This window comes from Sycon ciliatum, chromosome 7 (genome assembly GCF_964019385.1).
Source record: "Sycon ciliatum chromosome 7, ocSycCili1.1, whole genome shotgun sequence".
Lineage (NCBI taxonomy): Eukaryota > Metazoa > Porifera > Calcarea > Leucosolenida > Sycettidae > Sycon > Sycon ciliatum.
This window is the reverse complement of record NC_088649.1, coordinates 19,408,550-19,432,046: the sequence shown is the minus strand read 5'-3', so window position 1 is coordinate 19,432,046 and position 23,497 is coordinate 19,408,550. Positions and strand designations below refer to the sequence as shown.

The window sequence follows — 23,497 nt, the reverse complement described above, 5'->3', positions numbered from 1 at the left end:
AAGACACGAACGGGAAAAGTCTGAAGAAAAAATTGACTGTCACCACCAGGACTCGAACCAGGGACCCTCGCTTGTAGCCAGCGATGCTCTAACCACTGAGCTATGGTGTAGTCGTCATCCCAGATACACTGTCCGCACATCAGCCTGGTTTTAGTGTTGACACACTAGTACACAGATATACCTGTCTCACTGACTAGAAGAAAACTCCACTTCTCAACTCCAAACTCCAAAAACGGTCTCTTCACGGCGATTCAAATTCAAATTTGCCCTTACACCAAATTTTCGGGCCTGGCCTATCATCAGAGTAATGATTCACAGTCGATATGACACCCTGATTATGGGCTAGGTCCCAACATTTGGTGTAGTGTAAATTTGAATTTGAATGGCAGTGAAAAGACCGTTTTTGGAGTTTGGAGTTTAGAAGTGAAGTTACCTGAATGTGTAAATGGCTGTGTTGGAGTTTGCGGACAATTAGAAAAAGCTCATGTACAGCGCTGGCAACTGAAATCCGACCCCCCCCCCCCACGCTCACATCGCAAAGACCGTCAAACTACGAAACAGAGACCGCTAGAATGTGAGCCCACCGCTCAGGGGGTGGTCGGATTTCAGTTGCCAGCGCTGTAGAAGCCTGCAAAATTTCTCCAAAAATGTCATACAAGCCGCGGCTTTTATACACGACTACGTTACTCCCAGCAGCTTCACTTTCCCCGCTCTGGTCACCAGTGGCTACCAACCTCGCTCACCGTCATGGGCAATTATCAAGGATGCCAAATGCGGCGCCATCTGCAGCCTTGTCAGACTCGAGGAGTGTGAACGATTGTTTACGATCAGGGGTGTAGCATGTTTATAATTATTATGTATTGTGGTGACTATGTACCAGAACATATCGGTGGTGTGGTGACTATGTACCAGAGTACATCTGTGGTGTGGTGACTATGTACCACCGACTACCTCATAGCCGCGATTTTGCCTATTTCGACTACTGTAAAACCGGAAAATTTCCGTGGAGGTAACTTTTACCAAAAATAAAACGTGACCCAAAAATTCAACCATGCCATGCCACACAGTGTGCAAAATGCATTTTTGGATGTGGAAAACTGGTTTGGCGAAATTTCGCGCTACCGAACCTTTGATTTTGGGAAATAACGAAACTTTTACACCACAGAAAATTCCCGGTTCTAATGTCTATGGCGGCCATTTTGCAGGCGCAGTGACCGGATTCTGCTGACTGCACACGAGCTACGCGCCTGATGAGGTTGACTTCTCCAGTGCAGGCAATTGTGCTAAAACCTGCCCCTGAGGCTGAGCTACACGGGGTACAGAACTGTCCTGGTTACCACGACATAGGTTACAAGACAACCCTCATTCGTAGACAACGATCCGAAATCCCCTGACGCCTGACACGCGTACATTCACGTCTGGATGGCAGATAATACTTGTTATAAGACAACAGTTTTGACCCCCCCCCCCCCCCGGGTGGGCTACCAACGAGGGTAGACCTGCATGTGGCTGCATCCGTACCTCCATAGTGCTGGAGTCAAGTCTGACAATACAGGTCGGCGAGATGGCCAGTATGCAAGGAACAACGGCTCTCTTGTTCTTCTTACACGGTGCCTGCACACAACATCAACGAGCAGGGGATAGGAGAGGCATGTAGATGCCAACGCATGACACACACATACACACACATACACACACACATACACGCACATACACGCACACACACACACAGACACACACAGACACACACAGACACACACAGACACACACACACACACGCACACACGCACGCACACGCACACGCACACACACGCACGCACGCACGCACGCACACACATACACACATGCACACATGCACACATGCACACACACGCACACACGCACACACGCACACACGGACACGCACACACACACACACACACACACACACACACACACACACACACACACATACATACGCACACACATGCACACACGCAAGCACACATACGCACACATGCACACACGCACACACACACACATACACACACACACACACACACACACGGAGGTGTAGCACACCGTTCAGAACTATTGTAGAACGACTAACTTTTGCGGTTAAAACCTTTAGCGTTTTCTGAATCTGGATGAACTTGCGATGAAAATACTATAGTGATCCGAGTTTCAGAAAAGGGTTTGCTCCCCACACTGGAGCGCGCGCTATTCCGCCGACTTGACTTGACACTTGATCGGCTCGAGTTTCAGAGTAAAAGGAAAGATGACTAGTAATGTAGTTAAAATGTGCAAGCTCCACTGCAGCCACTTCATTAAATGGAAAACCATACACACCATCCTCAATCCAAGTGGTCTCTTCGCTGCAAATTGCAATAATTATCTCGATCAAATTTTTCGGCCACGAGCCATCATCAGGATCCTGATGATGGCTGATGATGGCTGATGACGGCTCCTGGCCGAAAATTTGATTGAGATAATTTTTGCAATTTGCAGCGAAGAGACCACTTGGATTGAAGATGGTGTGTGTAAGGTTTTCTATTCAGTACAGTACTGAACATGTAAACTTTCGATTGGTGTGGAAAACCTTAGTGAAAACACTCCTTTTTCTAAAATCGCTTGAATATCACCGGCGCTAAAATTAGTCGTTTTCGGTAGTCATGCAGTTGATATACATTATAATATTTCGTGACATTGGCACCGATTATCATTTTATAAAACGCCTTCTCCATTACCAGATTCTCAAGCCCTGGAGTCCGGATTACGGTGGTGACGAGGTGGTGAAATTTGTACTTTCTCAAGTTTCGCTTCTCCTGGAAACGGTGTTCTTGACAAGAGTAGGGTTGATAAGTGATACGTTATTATTTATTCAATACTGAAGAAGAAGACTTGGGAACGGAAACATATGTGTCATGAAATGCCAACAGGAAGAGAAGCGCACCCAAAAGCAGAACCAGATGTCTAATACGTACGCGCGTGCGTGAATGCGATGTATTACAAACATGACGTAAGGAATAGCCTCCGAATAGGTACATATCAATAGTAGTAGTAGTACATTCAGACTTCGCTTATCCGGTCCTCTTTTATCCGGATCCCTCGCCGTCCGGAAGAAAATCTCTGGTGACCGATTTACAGCATTTGCCATGCATACATACAGTTTGTGTGTTCGATTATCCGGTTCCCTCGCTTATCCGGATATTTTGGTCGAAAACGGATGTGTGCGGTTATGCGAGGTCTGACTCTAATAGTTGCATGTTTCTATTTTACCAGGGTAATCCACACAGGCTATTGCCTTTGGCTGAAACATGCCGGTCTCGACTGCCTGATTGGCGCATGGGTGGAATGGTGAGGACATGAGCATGCCGGGTTTCCTTTGCGACAACGGGAACTTGACAACGCAGCCCTCACCTTCACGGCAAAGAACGTGGCTTCGTACGTGGGCAGTCCCTTGCACAGGTCTGTGTAGAGTTGTTGCGCATCGGGCACTGTGATACCGCTGAACTGCGTGAAGTTCTGGACACAGAGTGCATGTTTGTACGGCAACAAAAAAACAAAACCAGGTACAGTCAATTTCGCTTATAACGACACTCGGCGGGGCATCAAAAAAGTGTCCTTATTCGCGAAGTGTCGTTATACCCGAAGTCTCATTATATGTATTACAGTTGGATGGGACTTTGCTCTGGGCATGGAAATGCTGTCGTTATTCGCGAATTGTCGTTATATCCGCAGTCGTTATTAGCCAAGTTGACTGTACCGCATTTTCTAGAGTATAAACCACACTGGAGTATAAACTGCCCCCCCCCCCCCATTTTCTGCCAGCAAATACAGACATCCACCCTATCTATCGCCGTTAATTTGATCATCGGAGTATACGCCGCACCCGGGCCCCTTTTTCGGTGTGAATCCGTTGAGTGTTCAAAGGGCGGCTTACACTGTGAAACCGGGAATTTTCGGTGGTGTAATATTTTCGGTACCTCCCAAAATCAACGGTTCGGCGGCGCGAGAATTTCGGTAAACCAGTTCACCAGATCGAAGAATGCATTCTGCAAACTGTGTTGTGGCATGACAATGTTGAATTTCAGGTCACGTTTTATTTTTTGGTAAAAATGTCCTGTACTGAGGTTACTGAAAATAAATCTCCACCGAAATTATCCGGTTTTGTAGTACACCGGAAAATACGATAGCCAAGGCGAATCGACACTGTCATCTTGCAAACTCCTGCTGTTTCTTGAGCAGTGGGCTTTGGCAAGTTTGGACCTACCGATCGTCGACAGAGCATGCCGTGCGCGGCCCGTGGTGGGGAGGCAGTCCGAGGCACACACATGACTCCGTGACCTCCTGTATCGGTCGACTGGGTAATCCGGGTGAATGCCATGCAGGGACGTAGCCTGCACATCTGTGGTGTGGTGACCATGTACCAGAGTACATCTGTGGTGTGGTGACCATGTACCACCGGCAACCTCATAGCCGCCATTTTTGCTTGTTTTGACTATGCACTTAGGCTATGATCGTTTGGTCGGATCCAGATCCAGATCCAAATCTCAGATCCGTCGGATCCTTCAGAATCAACCGAACACTTTTTTTGCGGACCTTGGCTGTTGCCATGTTGACGAAGTAAAAAAATGGCGCTGACAGGTCACCCAAGAAAGGCAAAAGTCGTACTGATCGCGCGCGTCGTACGAAAAGTCAACAAAAGTCCACTAGACGTACGACAATGAGTAGAAAAATGATTTTTACCTGCCATATACGCATTAAGGTCACATTTGGATCCGATGGATCCAGTCAACCCTGCTCCCGGGGCAGGGTTGCTCGGATCCAAATCCGGAGGATCTGGATCAGGATTCGACCAATCGATCATTGCAGATCCAGTGGATCCAATGGATCTGGATCTGGATCCGACCAAACGATCACGGCCCAAGTATGCACGTACATTTGATGGCTATTTGCCGGTGCGGTAACCGGACTACATTGTGTATGCATGAGCTATGCACCTGACATGCATCCCTCAGTTAATACACTGTGCCTTGCATCTCATCACGTAAGCATTCTCCCCTTACTTAAATCTATCAGACACGAGTGAACCAGTGGGGGGAGGGGGCTAGTAGAATTACGGCAATGCTTTAGACAATAACAATGACGTCATCATTCTGCATTACAGCAACACCCACCTGTTTAGCTAACTTCATTGCAGTCTTGTCTTTACGGAAATCAGGGGGCAGCAGCTCCTTCAGCCTGGTACAGATGCGGCGGAACACACACACACACACACACACACACACACACACACACACACACACACACACACACACACACACGCCCGCCCGCACGCCCGCACACAGACACACAGACACACAGACAAACACACACACACACACGCACACACACACTCGCACACGCACAAGTCCACACAGACAGCCACTGATAAACAGTGGGAATATCAGAATTATCTGAGACTTTGTGCGCCGCCCGTTTAGCATGCCACGGACAGGACTGGCGGAAGCAGTTTTCGATTTTTCTGGCCACAGCCGCTCCCTTGTATTTGTATGCCTGGCGGCATTCAGGTGAAAGAGAGTTCCTTGTGTCTGCAGCCAGGTAAGGTAAAGCATAGAAACCGTATCATGAAACAGCATTACAGTCCATTCATTGGAAGCTGGCACCCTAACTTTTCGGTGTCTCCCGCACATACAGTCGTCGCCAAAAAAATCCGGCCAAATGCAATGCTAGCTACCGGTAGCTGTACTGGGCCGCATACTTCATAGCTGTACTGGGCCGCATACTTCATAGCTGTACTAGGCCGCATACTACATAGCTGTATTGGGCCGCATACTACATAGCTGTACTGGGCCGCATACTTCAATAATCATAGTGGTACTGGTAGATCGGGTCTGCATGTACTGCAGTTATGTCTTCACTGTTCACATGCTGACAGGCCGGCTAGGCCCGCATACACCATGTAGAGGCAACGGCTCGATACGTGCAGTGGATACCGGAACGGCTTGACAGGTCAGCCAAATTTGTATAGGCCCAAACCATGCAAACCTATCATCAGCGTTGATTGTTCACTCGAAATATTATGTTTGTGGAAGGAAACTGGCATGTTGAAGTTTGATCTGAGGCCAGAGTCAATCGAACTGAGCCACTCCTTTGTGTTGACCCATTGCCTCCAAGTAACTTTTAGTTGCCCAGTTTTTCGCTTCACATCAGAGGTGGCTCCAAATCGGAAAGGGTGCACGTCAAATTCACTCTTAGTCTGAAATTAGGTAATTGCTATCGCTCCACGACGGCCAGTACAGAATAATAATAAGCCTTGTGTGTGCTTCTCCATTAGTTTCGATTGGTATGCGGTGCTTTATTGGCGAGAGGCGAGCCGCTGTTTACCTGCGACAAGAAGTTGATTTTTCGAAAGTCGTAAAAATCAACACGTCAAAAACTCACCTGCTTGGTGTGGCGCTTCTGGTCATCGCAGAGCCATGAAATTTTGGCTCGGAGTATAAGTTATAACACATCGTAGTCTCACTGTGACATATGTTTTCTAATCAAAATACTAAGAGAGAAAGTGCATATTCACGACAGTTCCGGTTTGCAACCTACCGGTATGTCCTATTTGAAACCGTCGCCTTCTACACTCACTCAGCGATCAGACAGACTCAGGCTCGGCGCAGTGCTCAACCCGACTGCAGCAGGCAGAGTGTGGCGCAGACTTGTCGACTGTTCAGTGCTGTCCACATGCACACTGCCACTGGTCCAGTGGCAGTGGCAGTGGCCTAGTTGAGGCTAGACTAGAGTCTAGTGCATGTGCCACTCCAGTGCATGAACCCGCGATGAAGTACCGCGTGCGTAGATCTACCTACCATACCTACATGTATGTACGCGTATACTTGGCATTGGCCGGATTTTTTTGGCGACGACTGTAGTTGTAGATATCGTAAAAACAACAGTACATCCTGCATTGTGTGACCCGTGCAATTACTCCTTGCCACATTTGAGGCCAGAAAAGTCCAAGAACAGGGAAATAGAAATTCAGCCAGGTTTTACAAAATTAGGACAGGTATGCCATGGCAAATGTATGGAGAAGCAGATCCAAAACCCAGATTTTTGAGATTTAAAGTGGGTTTTTGATCCTTATTTCGGCCCAAATCCGACTTTCAAAAGCCCGCGGAACAGTTTCCGATGAATGGACTGTAGGCAAAGCCAAGGCCCTTAAAAGTCAATCCAGACAGTGATAGAAGTGTCCGAAGGAATTAGACGTAGCCTCTCCAGGACTGCGAACATGCCGCGCACGTGGAAAATTTCCGTTCCACTTTTGTTTCATGATCCATAGAGGGAGTTCCTATGGATGCTGAAAACTAGGCCTTCAGCTGAGTCTCACGTGAACAATGAATTATTTTATTTTTTATTTATTTTTTATTCATGATTTGCACAACACTGGATGCAAATAGACTCCAGCATAACCATTGCTCGCAGGTCAGACAAAAGTCACCGTTTGCGTCAGACTTGGCTGGAGGCCCAGTTTTCGACATCCACCACCCCCAAGGATCAAGGCGCAGATGCCTACAGAACAAATTCTTATGATAAATTGCCTGGCTCGTACCTTTCAGCCAAGTTCTTTGGCAGCGAGCTTGACCCACTTACTGTCATACCACCTCCGTATGTAATGTGAGCATGAAGAGAGGCGATCTACAGCATGGCCAGCAGCAAAGGGAACATACACATCCCGTGCACACACAAACACGTTCGCATATTCGCATGCACATACGTGCACATATGCACATGCATGCACATACACAGACATACACACACACTCACACACACACACGTATTGGCATATGCAGAGGCACAGAAGCACATTCACACTCGTGCACAAAGTAATTATTATATAAGTATACACAAAACACACAAACATACACACACCGAGACACAAACACACATACACACGCACACACCGAGACTCAAGCACACGCACGCACACACGCACACATGTACACATGTACTTGCACGCACACACACACACACACGCACGCACGCGCACGCACGCGCGCGCACACACACACACACACACCCCTACACACACTTACACACTTACACACACACGCACGCACGCACACACACAGACGCACAAATACGCACAAACACACACACAATATATGCTACAACGTAATCCTATCCATTCATCTATGGCGTAACACGAGCTTTTTCTTTACTTGGACCCTAAGTTAGACGTGTTCTAGCATTCTACATGCCACCATAGCCATATGACGTGATCACCAGTACAAACTATGTCTACACCTCACGTGACCTGTGTCCATACACTCATACCTCGGTTATCCGGACCCCGGAGGTACGCACATTTCGGCCTACCTGGCATCCTTTGGGTGAGTTGCAGTGCAGATACAGCAAAACCTGCTTTAAGCGACCACCGCACGGTGCAAGCAAAAGCGATCATTGAAGCCAGGTGGTCTTTAGAACCTGGTCCCACAGTGTCTGTGTAGAACTGTCGGTGCAGGGGGAAACGGTCGTTAAGAGCAGGTGGTCGCTAAACACAGAGGTCGCTTACACCAGCTTTTACTCTACTGCTACTCTCTTGTCACATTTGGGGACATAGTGACGTCATCGGCCGTATCTATGGCCTTTCCCCAGTCACAATCTATGTGATTCGGAGTTACGGGCAGTGCCCAGTCCCGGACCGCCCGGATTAACGTTACGAGGTATGACTCTACATCGGAATAGAACCCAAGACAGTTACCTATGCACGCCCTCCACGTTCTGCAGTAGCTGATACAGAGAGGGTGTTGTACTAGATTTGTTGTTTTTAGACTTGCCCACGGCACTGTGGTGTCTTTACATGTGATTGTAGTTACCGTTAGAGACAGACAGACTGATGAACAGACGGACAGACAAACAGACAGACAGACGGATGGACATGTACAAACACACATTGTGACGCATATACTGTGCATGTAAACACACAGACGCGCACGCGCACACACACACACACGCATACACACACACACACACACACACACACACGTGCGCACACACACACACACACACACGCACACACACGCGCACACACGCACGCATACGCATGCACACACACACACATACACACACACACACACCTCTGTCGCCTTCTTCACGTCGCACGGCCAAGCCCCGGATAAAAACTGCTTGCTGCAACGCTCAAAGTCCGCAACACGAAGATCCCTCTCGGTGATGGCTGCAGATTGCGGGTATTCTGGTAGTTCCTGTTTGTTTCTATGGCAACAAACAATAAACACACGCCGCACATGTTACTGTAAATAGCATGGCATTATGCACACCATGCACCGTGATTGTTTTCGTTAAATAATTTTATCTTCTCTTTTCTCTCTCTGCCGCGGTGCTTTTCGTTGCTTCATTGTCGTGAGTTCCCTTTGGAACGTAGACGAGAGTTATTATTATTATTATTATTATGCACACCATCACCATGCGAACATTGCTGACTGGAGCAGAAATTTTGTGTTAAAGGGGAACTGTCACCAAAAATTTTCTTTGTCTTATCTTGTACTTCTTTGGCTCCTGATCACGATGGTGTTATCCGTTTTTCTCTGCGATTGCTGGAAGTGGGTGAAAACGTGAAAAGTAGGTGCCCAAAATTGTCCCGAAGTACCGAGTGACGTCACGCAGGACTTGACCTCCACGCGTACATTCGTCGTCAAAAACGAAGTCCAGCCCGTGTGCTGGTCGATCGAGCTAGCTGTTCCAATGTACGGTGCACGTGTGCCTTTTGATCTGTAACACAGATGGGTACGTCGTACCGAAGGAGAATGAAAAAGAGGCAGAGACCCACGTGCAGCTACACAGCCAAATCAAAATAAAAAGCAGCTGAGCTTTCACCTTTTTGACTTCTTCCGCGAGGATGTAAGTTTTATTTTGTGAGCACGGAAGTACGTCGTTGTTTTGAACTTTTCGTGTGAGGAACAACACGATGATGAGTGCGTATGCAGAAAACAGTACTCCTCCGGTCGGCGATAACACCACCAACCCGAGCCCCAAAGGAACGCGATGTAGGTACGTGAAGGCGATTCATCTGGCGATGTTGCTGAAGATGCAGATGACAAACTCTGATGTCTTTCATTTCAGAGCCGGGTGGACAACACCGCCACCTTCGATACAACGACATAATTTTCAAGTACGAGGTATGTGTGTCACACTAAACAGCAAACAAACATCCTTCGACTCCTTCGTAATCACAAATAAAACAAAGAGCTGGAGCTTCGTGGAGGAAGTACCAGTGCGACAAACTGCTGTAGACTTTTGTTTATTTTGTCCCTTTTTGGCGTTCTCATTGTGTACAACGTACACATCGAGTGTCCGAGTTCAGAAGGCAAGCGTGCACCGTACATCGAACAGTTGGCTCGATGGATCAGCACACGGGCTGGACTTCGTTTTTGACGATGAATCTACGCGTGGAGGTCAAGTCCGGCGTGACGTCACTCGGTACTTCGGGACAATTTTGGGCACCTTCTTTTCAAGTTTTCACCCACTTCCAGCCATCGCAGAGAAAAACGGATAACACCATCGTGATCAGGAGCCAAAGAACTACAAGATAAGACAAAGAAAAATTTTGGTGACAGTTCCCCTTTAAGAAATGTGTGACGTCAGCCGTCGACTGTTTTAATCCTTTGGTCTTTTACCTGTAGATTTCGACTCGTATGCACATGCTGCACTACTAGAGACAGTAATTTCGGTTATGTTGCGAGTTTGGCCTTCAGATGCTGGCCCCGCGTCCCTGAAACGTGGGGTGGCAAGATGGGAAAGTCCAACGTATGGCTCACATACAAAAAAACTGAGAACCAAGCGCGCTAAGTGCACGCATCTACCTGACACACTTCCAAGCGTTCTTTCCTGAACATAGTGAAAGTGTGTGTGTGTGTGTGTGTGTGTGTGCGTGCGTGCGTGTGTGTGTGTGTGTGTGTGTGTGTGTGTGTGTGTGTGTGTGTGTGTGTGTGTGTGTGTAATCGGTTACCCAAGCAGTTGCTCTTCGCTCATCTCCAACGAACCCACCCGTTTTGCGGCCCCCAACATCGCTGGAAGGACGCTGTCCGGGCTGATCTGACTGTGGCCGGTGTGCACAATTGGTTCGAATCGGCCAACGATCGCGGAGAGTGGCGTGGTATTGTGTCGGCAGCAGCGGGTGTGAAGGAGCGTGCCCCGAAGACGATTGTGTGCCACGTTTGCGACCGCCTGTTTCGTCGTCGCCCTGACATGGCCAGGCACAAGTGCACAGCAGTCCGACACCTCCCCGTACCACAACAGCCTGGGTCGGTGCAGTGTCCTGCCTGCAGTAGATGGCTCCGGAGCAGGGGTGGGCTTGCAGTGCATAAGTGTCAAGAGAGTGACAACTGTGACGACCGACCGCCTAGTGATGCTCCTCCTGTTGCCGAGGTCCCGGTATGTACAGCCTGCCAGCGTACTTTTTAAGTCCACTGCTGGCCTCAAGCGCCATCGCTGTGGACCCCGCCCGAATCGCCCTACAGTGACTGATCGCCAGCACTTTGAACATCATTGCCGAGTCTGCAATCGACGCCAGTTTCGGAGGCGACAGGACCTGGAGCGCCATTTCAAGCACTGCCTACCTCTCCCCTAAACTCTCTGACAGTACCTCCCTTCGGGGAGCGGCGTGGCCATTTCTTGGCAGCTGTCAATAGTAGTAGTGTGTGTGTGTGTGTGTGTGTGTGTGTATGTGTGTGTGTGTGTGTGTGTGTGTGTGTGTGTACATGCGCGCGTGCGTGTATGCGTGTGAGAAGACGGCACAATTATCCATCGCATTGATGAAATTATTGATGCGGCTTTGGCTGCAACTGCCGCACCGGTTTCGACGCCCTGCACTTCCACCCTGATTTGACCAAAGAAGACGACAGCCCAGTGAGCAGACAGCATGTAGCTCAGGGCAGGGGCGTAGGCAGGGGGGGGGGGGGGCTTTGGGTGCCAAAGCACCCCCCCCCCCCCTCAAAAAGTTCGATCTTGGTTCACAGCTGGTTCGAGAGAGGCAGACCCACTGATCACAGGAGCAACTCTGCACATCGCACACTGTAGCCATCCCTGTTTTAGACCAGGTACTACTCCCTGGTTCAGACCTGCAAGTACAATGTATCTGAAACCAATCCACATGCAGTGGACTATTAATTTTTGTCTCATGATTGGCCATTTTGCGATGAAATTTCTAGTCAAGGGAACTCCGCTTCGTACCTGCCGTTGTGCAGTGTCACATCAGGCCTCAGCAGGTTTAGCACATAATTTGTATAGCACTCCACATGTTTTGTTAGAAGCAAAGAATCATACAAACACGCCATTGGTAGAAGCAAGGAAGTAGCAACGCGGTCTATGGCTGGAAAGCACACGTCAGACATAGCAGTTTGTTCTCGCTATGTTTTGTATAATGTAGTTCTCGCTGTTAATTGGTCTTGTTGTGGAAAGGCGAAGTTTCTTTCATGCATTGCAAACGTGGATACAGCAGTAGAAGAGTGAAAGTAACGTTGAAGTGCAGTTTGAGTTTTGTGGGGAATAGTGTAGGTTTGATCAAGGATGCCTTACTGCACTATCAAACATGAGGAAGGGGAAAATGGCTCGAGAAATCCCACTTTAAAAGTTCGATGGAGAGTGTGATAATTCTGGAGAAAGCAGCATCCAGGGACTTAGTCCATCATTAGTTGGAAGCAGGCCAGGGTGTAGTAAAATACCATAATCATTACTACAGTCGTCCCTCTCTAATCCGGCACTTGTTTATCCAGCACACTTGCCGGCAAAACGGATTTTTTCAGTTCATTTTCTACGCTTTAGGCTGCGTTTACACGACAACGATTGAAAACTATATGCGTTTACACGACAACGAAGTAGGACCTAAGCGGAACGAAATCGTTGCGTTTACTACTATCGTTTACACGACAACGCCCGAAAACGATACCTAAACGGAACGAAATGGAAACGCACTTCAAAGTGTTTTGAAACGTTTTCAAAACGTTTTCGTTCTCGTGTAAACGGTGAAAACAGTGAAAACGATTGGAAACCATGGAAACCATTCTGCCGAAACCATGGAAACCATTCCGCGCGGGACTATTTCGCGGGAAATACCTGACCTTTGCGACCACCAGCACGTACCAACTCCAACTAACGTGTTACTTCCCGCCCTTGCGCCAAGCCAGCACGTACCAACTCCAACTAACGTGTTACTTCCCGCCCTTGCGCCAAGCCAGCACGTACCAACTCCAACTAACGTGTTACTTCCCGCCCTTGCGCCAAGCCAGCACGTACCAACTCCAACTAACGTGTTACTTCCCGCCCTTGCGCCAAGCCAGCACGTGCTAACTCTAGCCTGATAGCCCGTTTTCCGTTGTAGTGTAAACGGTTCAAAACGATTTGCCGTACTCGTGTAAATGGTTTGAAAACGATTCGAGGCTAGCCCGTTTTCGTTCCGTTTCGTTTCGTCTCCGTGTAAACGCAGCCTTAATCCGGCACTTGAATTCCGCCTCCAGCAGCGATTTTCTGCAACAAATCAATCAAACTGTATATAATTCGATTTTCTAATCCAGCAGTTGTAAATCGCATACTGTCAGGGACCCTTGTAACATACACAACAGTACATGTAACATACACTTGAGAGTATCCTATGCTAGTGGATAGAATATTCCCGGCAAGTGTATGTTAAAGACATGCATTCCACAAAGTACTTGGATTGACACAGAAAATCCCTACGTTTTGACGTACGACACAAACATGTATGTTAACATGTGGGCCGGGTTGGAGGGCAGGATTTGATAATCCAGCACCCTTGTTTATCCAGCAGAAAACGCTGTTGCAAAGGGTGCCGGATTAGAGAGGGACGACTGTACTCCCTGGTTGGATATTTTCCATTCACTGATTGATCTTCAGCATCGAATTAGAGGCGAATTTTGCTCTCCCCCCCCCCCCCCCCCCCCCCCCACACCCCAAATTCACCGATCGAATAATATGCATGAAAGGACCAACATAAGTGCATGTACTTTTATGTGGGGAAAGTCGTAGCACCCCTCTTGATCACTATCCTGGCTACGCCCCTGCAGCTTACATCAGTTGCAGCATGTGCTCTGCTGTGTCGAATCCATGTTCATTGAACGCGCTGCGTGGCTCCATTAGAGTGGCAGCTGAGCACAAACACGGCAAAGTAGGCACAGTGGCGATGGATTAGCATCCAGGGTAAGCCACAAACTCACAACACACTCATATCTCGGTTATCCGGGCGGTCCGGGACTGGGCACTGCCCGTAACTCCGAATCACATACATTTTGATGGGGAAAAGCCATAGATACGGCATGTGACATCACTATATCAACAAAAAGTGACGGAAGAGTAGTAATATTTCTACTGAAACCCGCCAAAAGGGTGCCTGCCCGGTAGACCGAAGTGCCCGTAACTTTGGGGTCTGGATGTATTAGAGAGGTTTCGCATGACGTTATTACGTCAGTGAAACACAAAGGCGATCCACGGAACGTACACTGCATGTGGATCTGTGTTCTGCTATACGGAGTTTTCGAATCAAGTACTTGCCCTTGTCGACTCGGAATACAGCAGTGTACGACCGGGGTCGACCAGGGGAGGGAGTCATAAACTTGTACCCAAATCCACTTACGGAGCACAGTAAAACCTGTGACTAACGACCACCCCTTGGGGCCAGAGAAAGCGGTCTTTAGTGGCAGGTGGTCCTTAGTTAGAGGTTTGCACCGCACAACTAAATGCGAATGTGAGACCGTCCGTGCCTGGCAAAGTGGTCTGTAGTACCAGGCTGGTCGCTAGTCACGGTGGTCTTTAGTTACAGGTTTTACTGTAGTAGCAGGCTGGTCGCTAGTCACGGTGGTCTTTAGTTACAGGTTTTACTGTAGTACCAGGCTGGTCGCTAGTCACGGTGGTCTTTAGTTACAGGTTTTACTGTAGTACCAGGCTGGTCGCTAGTCACGGTGGTCTTTAGTTACAGGTTTTACTGTAGTACCAGGCTGGTCGCTAGTCACGGTGGTCTTTAGTTACAGGTTTTACTGTGCCTCCGTTTTCAGAGCCCTACCTTTGCACTCCACGTAGCCAACTTTCCGTACGTGGAGTGCAAAGTCGCGAATTCGCGGGTTTTCCCCGCCCGCTTACGTAAAGTTGCTCAGCTGTACGTAGTGCGGAACCTCTGCGTTAAGCTGTGTTCCCAACTGGCGCCTGGACGCGGTACGCTTGCGGTTCATGCGTGCCCAAACGCGCGCTCAGGCTTTCACAAAAAGCAGCAATTCGACTCGTATTTAGGGCATGTGACACATTTGAGTACTAATTTTTTGACCCCACCAGTCAAAGTGACTGGCATGTACGCTGGCTGGTACGCGCCTGATATGCGTCGAAAATTCCAACATGTTGGAATTTCCATTTCCGCGCGTTTCCGTACGCATGGCGCCCCAAAAAGCCAGCAAAAATACGCACAAACGCGCGGTTTCACGCGTACACGCGCCAATTGTGAACACAGCTTTAGTGCACTGCACATCCGCAAATTCTCAGGGTGGGAAAAATCCCGATCCAAAGCCTGCATCCCTTTTCAGCCACGTAACGATTTCAGCCAGCACCGCCGCCTGCCTCTATGCTATGTGCTTATAATATTGAATCAAACAAATGTTTCGCCCGCAGCAAATGTTAGGCCTCGACGGCTCAGGCTGAAGATAGCCGAAAATAAATTCACGCCGACTATCTGTTGATTTACTGCTGTTGTGAAATGATGTGTTGTTTTCCTGTGTGATGGCATTCCCCAAACTGTCTCGTCTAGTCGCGAGCATGTGTGATATGAGCATGCGCGATGTTGTAGTCGAGAGTCCTTTTGTCAGTCTTCTTGTTCGTCCCTTTGAGTGTTGTCTCCATTTCCGTCTTGTCAATATAAATAATGTAACAAACAAGTCTTGTCCTTTGTGTCCTGCGTCCCGGGGAACGGAATGGCTGAGATTCCGTTACAACGTGGTGCCGAAACCCGGGACGCAGAGGATGAGTTAGTTTGTAGTGAGTCTGTTCGTCGTCGTCAACAACGAAGTGACTGTTACTTTGAAGTAAACAGAGCGTGGGAGCGGAGGAGGCGAAGAGCTGGTGGGAGCGGAAGATGACGCGGAGAGGAGGCAGAGAAGGTGATGGACTAGAACAGTCACTGTGGACTGGAGCCTGAGACGGCAGAAACCGCGACGGAGCGTGTGGCCGTGGCTCGCCAGAGGACAGTGGACGAGTCTGGCGTCACCGACTGTGTGTCGTCCTTGTTGTTCGTCTTGTTGTCTTGCTCGCTGTGTCGTTCTCTCTCTGTTCAGTTCGTTGCTTGTTGCTGTGTTGTTTCAGTTTGGTTGTTGTCGGTCTGTTGCTCTTCTATTCGTTCTGTTGTTCTCCGTTGTTTTTGTTGTAGATTTATTTAGTGCGGCTGTGCGCATGTTATTATTTTGTTGGAGCTTCGGCTCCCGTGTTTCGGTTGGCCTTGTGTGGCGTGGCCTGGTTGTAGAGCGTCGGCTCTAGGTTTTTGTTTGGCCCTGTTTCGTGGCCCGGATATTATTTTAGAGCGTCGGCTCTAGGTTGATGGTTGGTTTTCGTTTTTCTGTTCTGCTGTGGCGCCTTTTGCTGTTGTGCATGTGGAACGTGGTGTCGGTTTATTATTTTGTGGAATGTCATCAAGGGGGCAGGTGTTGTGAAATGATGTGTTGTTTTCCTGTGTGATGGCATTCCCCAAACTGTCTCGTCTAGTCGCGTGCATGTGTGATATGAGCATGCGCGATATTGTAGTCGAGAGTCCTTTTGTCAGTCTTCTTGTTCGTCCCTTTGAGTGTTGTCTCCATTTCCGTCTTGTCAATATAAATAATGTAACAAACAAGTCTTGTCCTTTGTATCCTGCGTCCCGGGGAACGGAATGGCTGAGATTCCGTTACACTGCCTACGTATGTTTTTTTCTGTTTGGCGCGCACGAGCAGTGCTGAAGCCGAGACCGCTTGTGGGTTAAGCTGCTCTTGCCCGAGCCTCCACTGCTTCGGCTACCATCGCTATGTGCGTCTCGGTGCATTTTTGCCGGCACTTGCACCATTATAGTTTGTGGTTATCATGTAAAAAACAAAAAAACAAAAAACACATGCTTGACTGCATACAGTCTGCGTAAAACGAGAGTACTGTTTTACCTCAGTATAAACCACACTGGAGTATAAACCACACTGGAGTATAATCCGCATCCCCCATTTGTCGCCACGAAATACAGACATCTACGCTATTTATCACCGTTAATTTGACCATCGGAGAACAAGCTGCACCCGCTTTTTCGGATGAATTTCGAGTGTTCAAAATGGAGCGTGTACTCCGGATAATACGGTACTAGGTGAAACACGGCAAGTGCGCGAGAATAGACGAGAGTGTTCACAAGCCTACTAACCCGTCATGCTGAGACTTGCCGAGTGCTGCGCCCACTTCTTGTCCAGTTCCTGCATTTCCTTTCGACGATGGCACCACTGCTGAGGTGCCTGACCGGCGGCTTCTGGTCGGTCCGCCAGCTGCGTGTAGTCTGAACATCAGCAAATGCATGAATGCAAGTACATATACACGCACACACGCATGCATGCACAAACACCCACACCCACACAAACACACACACACGCACGCACACACACACACACACACACACATACACACACACACACAAACACACACACACACACACACACACACACATATCTGCACAGATGTACACATTTTACCTTTATCCTCCGCTGGTCTCATAAGAACACAAAGGACCCAACTTTGACTAGCTATCAACGTCGACAGAATAGCTTTTGGCTCGGACAAAACAGTGCCTAAAGGCAAGCAGATACTTACTACCTGGAGTGTGGTGGTCTGGTTTCTGAAGCCGGTGTTTCAACGACTTCCTCTTGCTTTGAGGGCTCGACTGTGCAGGGATGGCACACCAGCAGAAAAACAAAACAAAAGGAAAAGCAAACAAACAAACAAAAAAACAGCCTTAGATGCGCTACTGGAATGTACCAGGCCTTGTTCCATTGACGACGGTGAGAACAAATCTTTTTTTAAGCAAACGTATAAATTTTCGTCTGATGATTGAATCAGGAGAATGAAACTCAGGGGTCCGAAACAGCAAGTGCTCGTTCCTCTTGCTTCTGTATTCCGCTGTTTGCCTTCGGCAAATCGAGCCCGCTATGGACGGTGGATGAACTTCACATGGTAAACTCTTTTCCTCGTTAGCCGCGGTTTGGCTATAAAAAACCCTGCAATCGCCAAGCAAAGTGGTTATTGGCCACCCCAGCCATATATTGCTCGGAATAAAATAAACAAAAATAGACTCAACCTCCGCTATCTTTGGAGATTGAGTATTACGCTCCCTCGCCCCTGCTTGGTTGAACAACCTTTTCCGGTTAGCGTCAAAGTTATTGTTCCACTTTTCAAAGTTATAATCAGTAAGAATTCTTATACTGTGAACAGACTAATGTTCGCGATGTATCCATGTTCGCGTATTTCGCGAGACGAGCATAACGCGAATATTAATTAACCATCGTGAAATCAAACTTCAATAGTGCGGGTACCGTACTCACTCGATTAGAAGCCGGGGGCTTCTATTTTTTCAATACCAATTTCGAGAAGGCTTCTATTCAAGACGGGCTTCTATTGTTTCAATCCATACCAGTACCCGGTGTTCCAATCGAATCTCTAAAACTTTCATATTCACAGCAACTCGGCTCCGAGTTAGTTTGCACACACTACATCGACCAGGACTTGTACCAATAGGAACATGCACGAGATGTTTTTTGCAGACTTGACCTTCATACATGCCACTACCTAGTCACCCCATGCTTTGCGAATAGTAGTCCGGGCTTCTATTCGAGGGGCTTGCATTTTTTCAAACAGTCCTCGTAGGAGGGCTATTATTCAAGAGAGGCTTCTAATCCAGTGAGTACGGTATGTGTGTTGCCACGGTGATCCGCGAAAACATTTGCCATCCAAAACTTGCTGACTCTGAGCGATTGCGAAAATAGAGTAATGCGAGTATTGGGCGATTTACAGTACCGTATTTTCCGGAGTATAGTGCGCACTTTAGATGTGCTATTTTAGGCCCTAGATCGCAGGTGCGCACTATGCTCCGAATGTGAAAGGCATGTACTTCAATGCAGATTGAAGTGCGCACCCCCAATGAAGATTGGGGGTGCGCGTTATACAAAGGTGCGCACTACACTCCGGAAAATACGGTAGTGCCAAGTCTCACCTTATTCGGTAACGTGGATGCTCGTAGAGTCTGTGGTATTCGGTGATATGCTAGATCATACGCATGTGGATTAGACAAATCTGTAAATAGATGGCATGTCCCAATGCACCAAAAACACAGAAACAGGCGCAGAGATACGAGCGCTCACACAAGCATGCACACACACATACACACACAGTGACACATGCACACAAACACACACACACACACACACACACACACACACACACACATACACACGCACACACGCACACGCACACACACACACACACACACACACACACACACACACACACACACATACACACAGACTTGAACGGATGTAAATAGGCATGAACGCCCCCCCCCCCCCCCCCCCACACACACACGTATACCCCTCCCCCCACACACACACACGTATACCCCTCCCCCCCCCCCACACACACAGGTACGCACGCACATACACAAACGAACGCACAGACAATCAAAGAAACACATACTGATCTTTCAATGTCCACACATAATGGAGTACATACTGTTGAAAAGAACACAGGGAAGAATATTCAGCATGCGACATGGTACGTATTGCGACCTCATAACCTAAGTAACTCCACCATGCAAAGCTATATGGTGCAGGTCACATGAAAATGGTGCTTAGGCTTTGATCGTTTCATCGGATCAAGATCAAGATCGAGATTCCAGATCCACCGGATCCCTCAGAATCAAACGATCGCATTTGGAACACACTGCTACCACAAATGTGGCGAAATGAACACGCTAAAAGCAGTAAAGGCGCTGGCCCCGGTCATCCCATCAGATTTCAATGTCCTGCTCGATAGTACATCCCCCAGTGTGCATTCCGTGCTAGCACACTGCAATCCCTGGACTACAGGACTGTATCATATCCAAGAGGACGGGCGATCACTTGGGCCCCACACTGGCCTTGTACAGCGGTGGCAATTTTTCTTCTTCTGCTTGTTCACTACGTTCACATACCCAGCTTGAAGATAATAATGAAAGACGATGAGATGAAATCCGATCAAGCTAGCCAATGCAACGCCAAGCGCTGTGCCGGGACACTGCAGTGTTCACACTTTCAGGGCATTGACTTGATTCACGGTGATCGGATTCACGGTGATCGGATTCACGGTGATCGGATTCACGGTGATCGGATTCACGGTGATCGGATTCACGGTGATCGGATTCCGTCGAGCAGCACTGTGCGCGTGTACATATCATGTGCAACAATAACACCAGCGTTCTAGCCAGGAACAATTCTAGGGGAGGGTTGGGGGATACAAACAGTTCACTCATTTTTTCCATGTTCCTATTGCCCTGTCACAAAAAAATGCAATGTGCAGGTGCACAGAGCGCCTGGAACGATCGATTCGCGGTCGCAGGTTTGCTTTGTGGACTAAAAATAACACGAACATCTAAAAATGAGTAGGATGGTGTGCTATCAGAAGTAGCGTTGAACACCCCCTCCTCCCCCCCCCCCCCCCTCGCCCCTCCCCTGCCCCATACCCTACCCCCTACCCCCCCCCCCCCCCCCCCCATAGCTAGAACGCTGAACACCTACCGCAGAGTTTGCACAGGCGCTGCGTGACGCTCTCGACTGGATCACGTGACGCAATCTGTACGCCGAGTATCCACACACAGACAGGAAGCGAAGCACAACTCAAAACCTTTTGGCTTTGAACGCAAGTACAGTATGCAGTACTATGCACCCTAAATGCCTACGACACAACGCGACCGAGTGCTCGACGCATTCCCTTGCTTGTATCGGCGGACCATCATCAGCCATGTTCTCTACTGATAATGTGTGTGGTGGGATGAGGTTAGTTGGCTTGTGTGAAGAGATGCAAAACGCGACGTATCCGTTGCAGCAACTTTCGGACAATTGACCAAAAATGGATTCAATTTATGTGGGGTTCGTATCTAAATCCACCTTTGGGTACCAGTTTTGAAGTACGAGTAGTTCTTGTCCGATTTTGAATGTGAAATTCAGTGTGAGGGTGCCCCTAGACCTGTTGATTACATTGAGTTAAAAATCTGAATTTCTCGAATTTGGCGTTTGTTTTGTTTTACATCTGAACTCTTCTCGTACGACACATTTCTTACTTGAACATTCACAACCTTGCCAGAGATCATCTTGAAGCGAGCAAAGCACAAGTCAACGTCCTGGTCTTTTGTGCTGTAGTTCTGCAATTGAATATTCCCACAATGCACACTCACCCACACACACGCCGGACACAGACGCAGAAACATGCATACACATTAACACAAACAGACAGACACACAGACGCACATACACGCACACGCACACGCACACACACACACACACACACAGATGCATTCAAAATTTAATAAATAATAATAATATTATATACCCCCCCCCCCCACACCCCACTTACATCCCCTTTTTTGCTGCACTATTCTTTTTGAGGACTGTATCGGTTCTGTCACCCTGTGGTTGATAGTTTTGGCGATCATTTCCAAAATATTTGAGGACCCCGGTTGCCAGAACCCTGGAGTTTTAGAATTTGCTATTTGCACCTGTTTTTAGCATTTATATGCAGAGTACCATACAGTAAGATCAGGCGCCGAAGAACACAGGGGCTCGAGCGCAGCCTAGGAAAGTTCTTCAATTTTTGATTCTAGCCAGACCGTTCTTATTCACCGGCGCGCGCGCGCGCGCGCGGCGAGTCGAGTGACGTCATGACGTTTGTCATGTACATGTACATGTAGTGCAATGTAGTACTTCTAAACTAGTGGGTGTCGTAAATGGGAATGACTGTACATGTAGCAGTTACTGTTTACACGTGTACATGACATGTACTCACCTCCCATACATGTACAATGTAGATCTACGTACAATGTAGATCTAGTGTTCTTAAATCTGATAATTCTAGCTTGGACTGTTCTTAAATTTTGCCGGTTTTCCAGCCTGGGTGTTCTTCGGCGAGGTGTTCTTCGGCGCCCGATCTTACTGTAGGCAAGGCCCAGTAGCACTGAATGGGTTTAAAGGACAGCACCATTCTTTTTATTATACATTCCTATTTGGGCAGGTCACGTGTACCCCACGGTACGAGCTTGAAGCTGAAAGTGATTTACACCTGCGCACAGTCATTCCGTGCATTCCGTCGGCAGGCCGGATCACCATTTCTATTAATTTCTGACTTTGGTCTTGAGGAAAAATAGCGGGGAGATGACTGGAGAAAGCTCAAAAATCAACCAATCGAAAAGCCAAAAGCCAAGAAAAACCTTCGCACCACAAATACAAAAGAAAGAAAAAACTTCCTTTCAGGGAGTAGTAAAATACCTACTACTCACTGCATTCAACCTCACGGAACACCACGGCATGCCATTTCCACCCCACCCCACCCCCCCCCCCCCCTCCCAGAGGCCCCCGGCACCGGAATGTCCACGGCGCGGTACGGCAGGAGCCACGGAATGAACTCGCGCCAAAACTGCCCCTCACGTGAGCAAATCGCCACGGGTACTCACGGCACGGCACTCACGGTACCGTAGTGGAAATCGGCCCTTACGAAGTTATGGGCACCTCGGTCTACCCGGCGACCTATGGGCGAGCTTTAGTGGAAATATTACTACTCTTAGGTAAACTGTTGTGGAAGTTCCTTGATAGTTAGATCACCACAGGTGTAATAATTGAATTTATAATATGAACATACATACTCACTATTCGTATTTCCCGCTCGTTCCCCTTAGCAATGAGAGCCAATCCGGTATCGGAGCTAACACAATCAATAAGACGAGCTGAATCGACATTTGTGTATACCTTATTCATGCAATGTAAAACGGTGAAGGCAATGTGCAATAGAACGATGAAAATGGTTTCTTGTCTCCTCGCCGTTTGTTTGAACTTGATAGTGACGTTATGTATCAGATTTCTGGCACTTCTCCATAAAACGTTCGTGATTCGTAGTCACGGATACGATCCAACTTAAAATCGTGACTTCACTACCTCGCAACCAGACGCTGATTTCTGGAAGCAAGTTTCTATGCTTCCGATTGCAGAATCCGACATCGCAGTGCATTTCGGCGTGGCCAGGTCAAATTCTAGAACATCACATCGAGTGTATTGCTTTACCTGAGAGAGGAGATGTTCGTGCCCTTGAGACTCGAAGTCCCGTCTCAAGGCTGCCACAGCCGGGGCGGCTGGGGAGGTTGAGGCCGCCCCACTTTTGCGGCTTTTTGTTGGAGCACACTGCAACAAAGTGCGATGATCGCAGCTCAGCGCAAACG

At 48.2% G+C, this 23,497-nt stretch overlaps 1 protein-coding gene across 1 annotated transcript in view; it reads right to left on the bottom strand.

Moving 5' to 3' along the window:
- LOC135821165 (uncharacterized) overlaps positions 1-23,497 on the bottom strand; it is a 37,313-nt gene that overhangs the window by 8,106 nt on the left and 5,710 nt on the right. The window contains exons 2-12 of the mRNA XM_065334235.1: positions 21,353-21,433; positions 20,811-20,865; positions 19,253-19,332; positions 17,857-17,926; positions 17,417-17,545; positions 14,078-14,153; positions 9,111-9,246; positions 7,583-7,668; positions 5,160-5,223; positions 3,400-3,504; positions 1,522-1,614 (exon numbers count right to left, since the gene is read on the bottom strand). Of these exons, the coding sequence (XP_065190307.1) occupies positions 1,522-1,614; positions 3,400-3,504; positions 5,160-5,223; positions 7,583-7,668; positions 9,111-9,246; positions 14,078-14,153; positions 17,417-17,545; positions 17,857-17,926; positions 19,253-19,332; positions 20,811-20,865; positions 21,353-21,433 (975 nt within the window). The remainder of the gene's footprint in view (positions 1-1,521; positions 1,615-3,399; positions 3,505-5,159; positions 5,224-7,582; positions 7,669-9,110; positions 9,247-14,077; positions 14,154-17,416; positions 17,546-17,856; positions 17,927-19,252; positions 19,333-20,810; positions 20,866-21,352; positions 21,434-23,497) is intronic.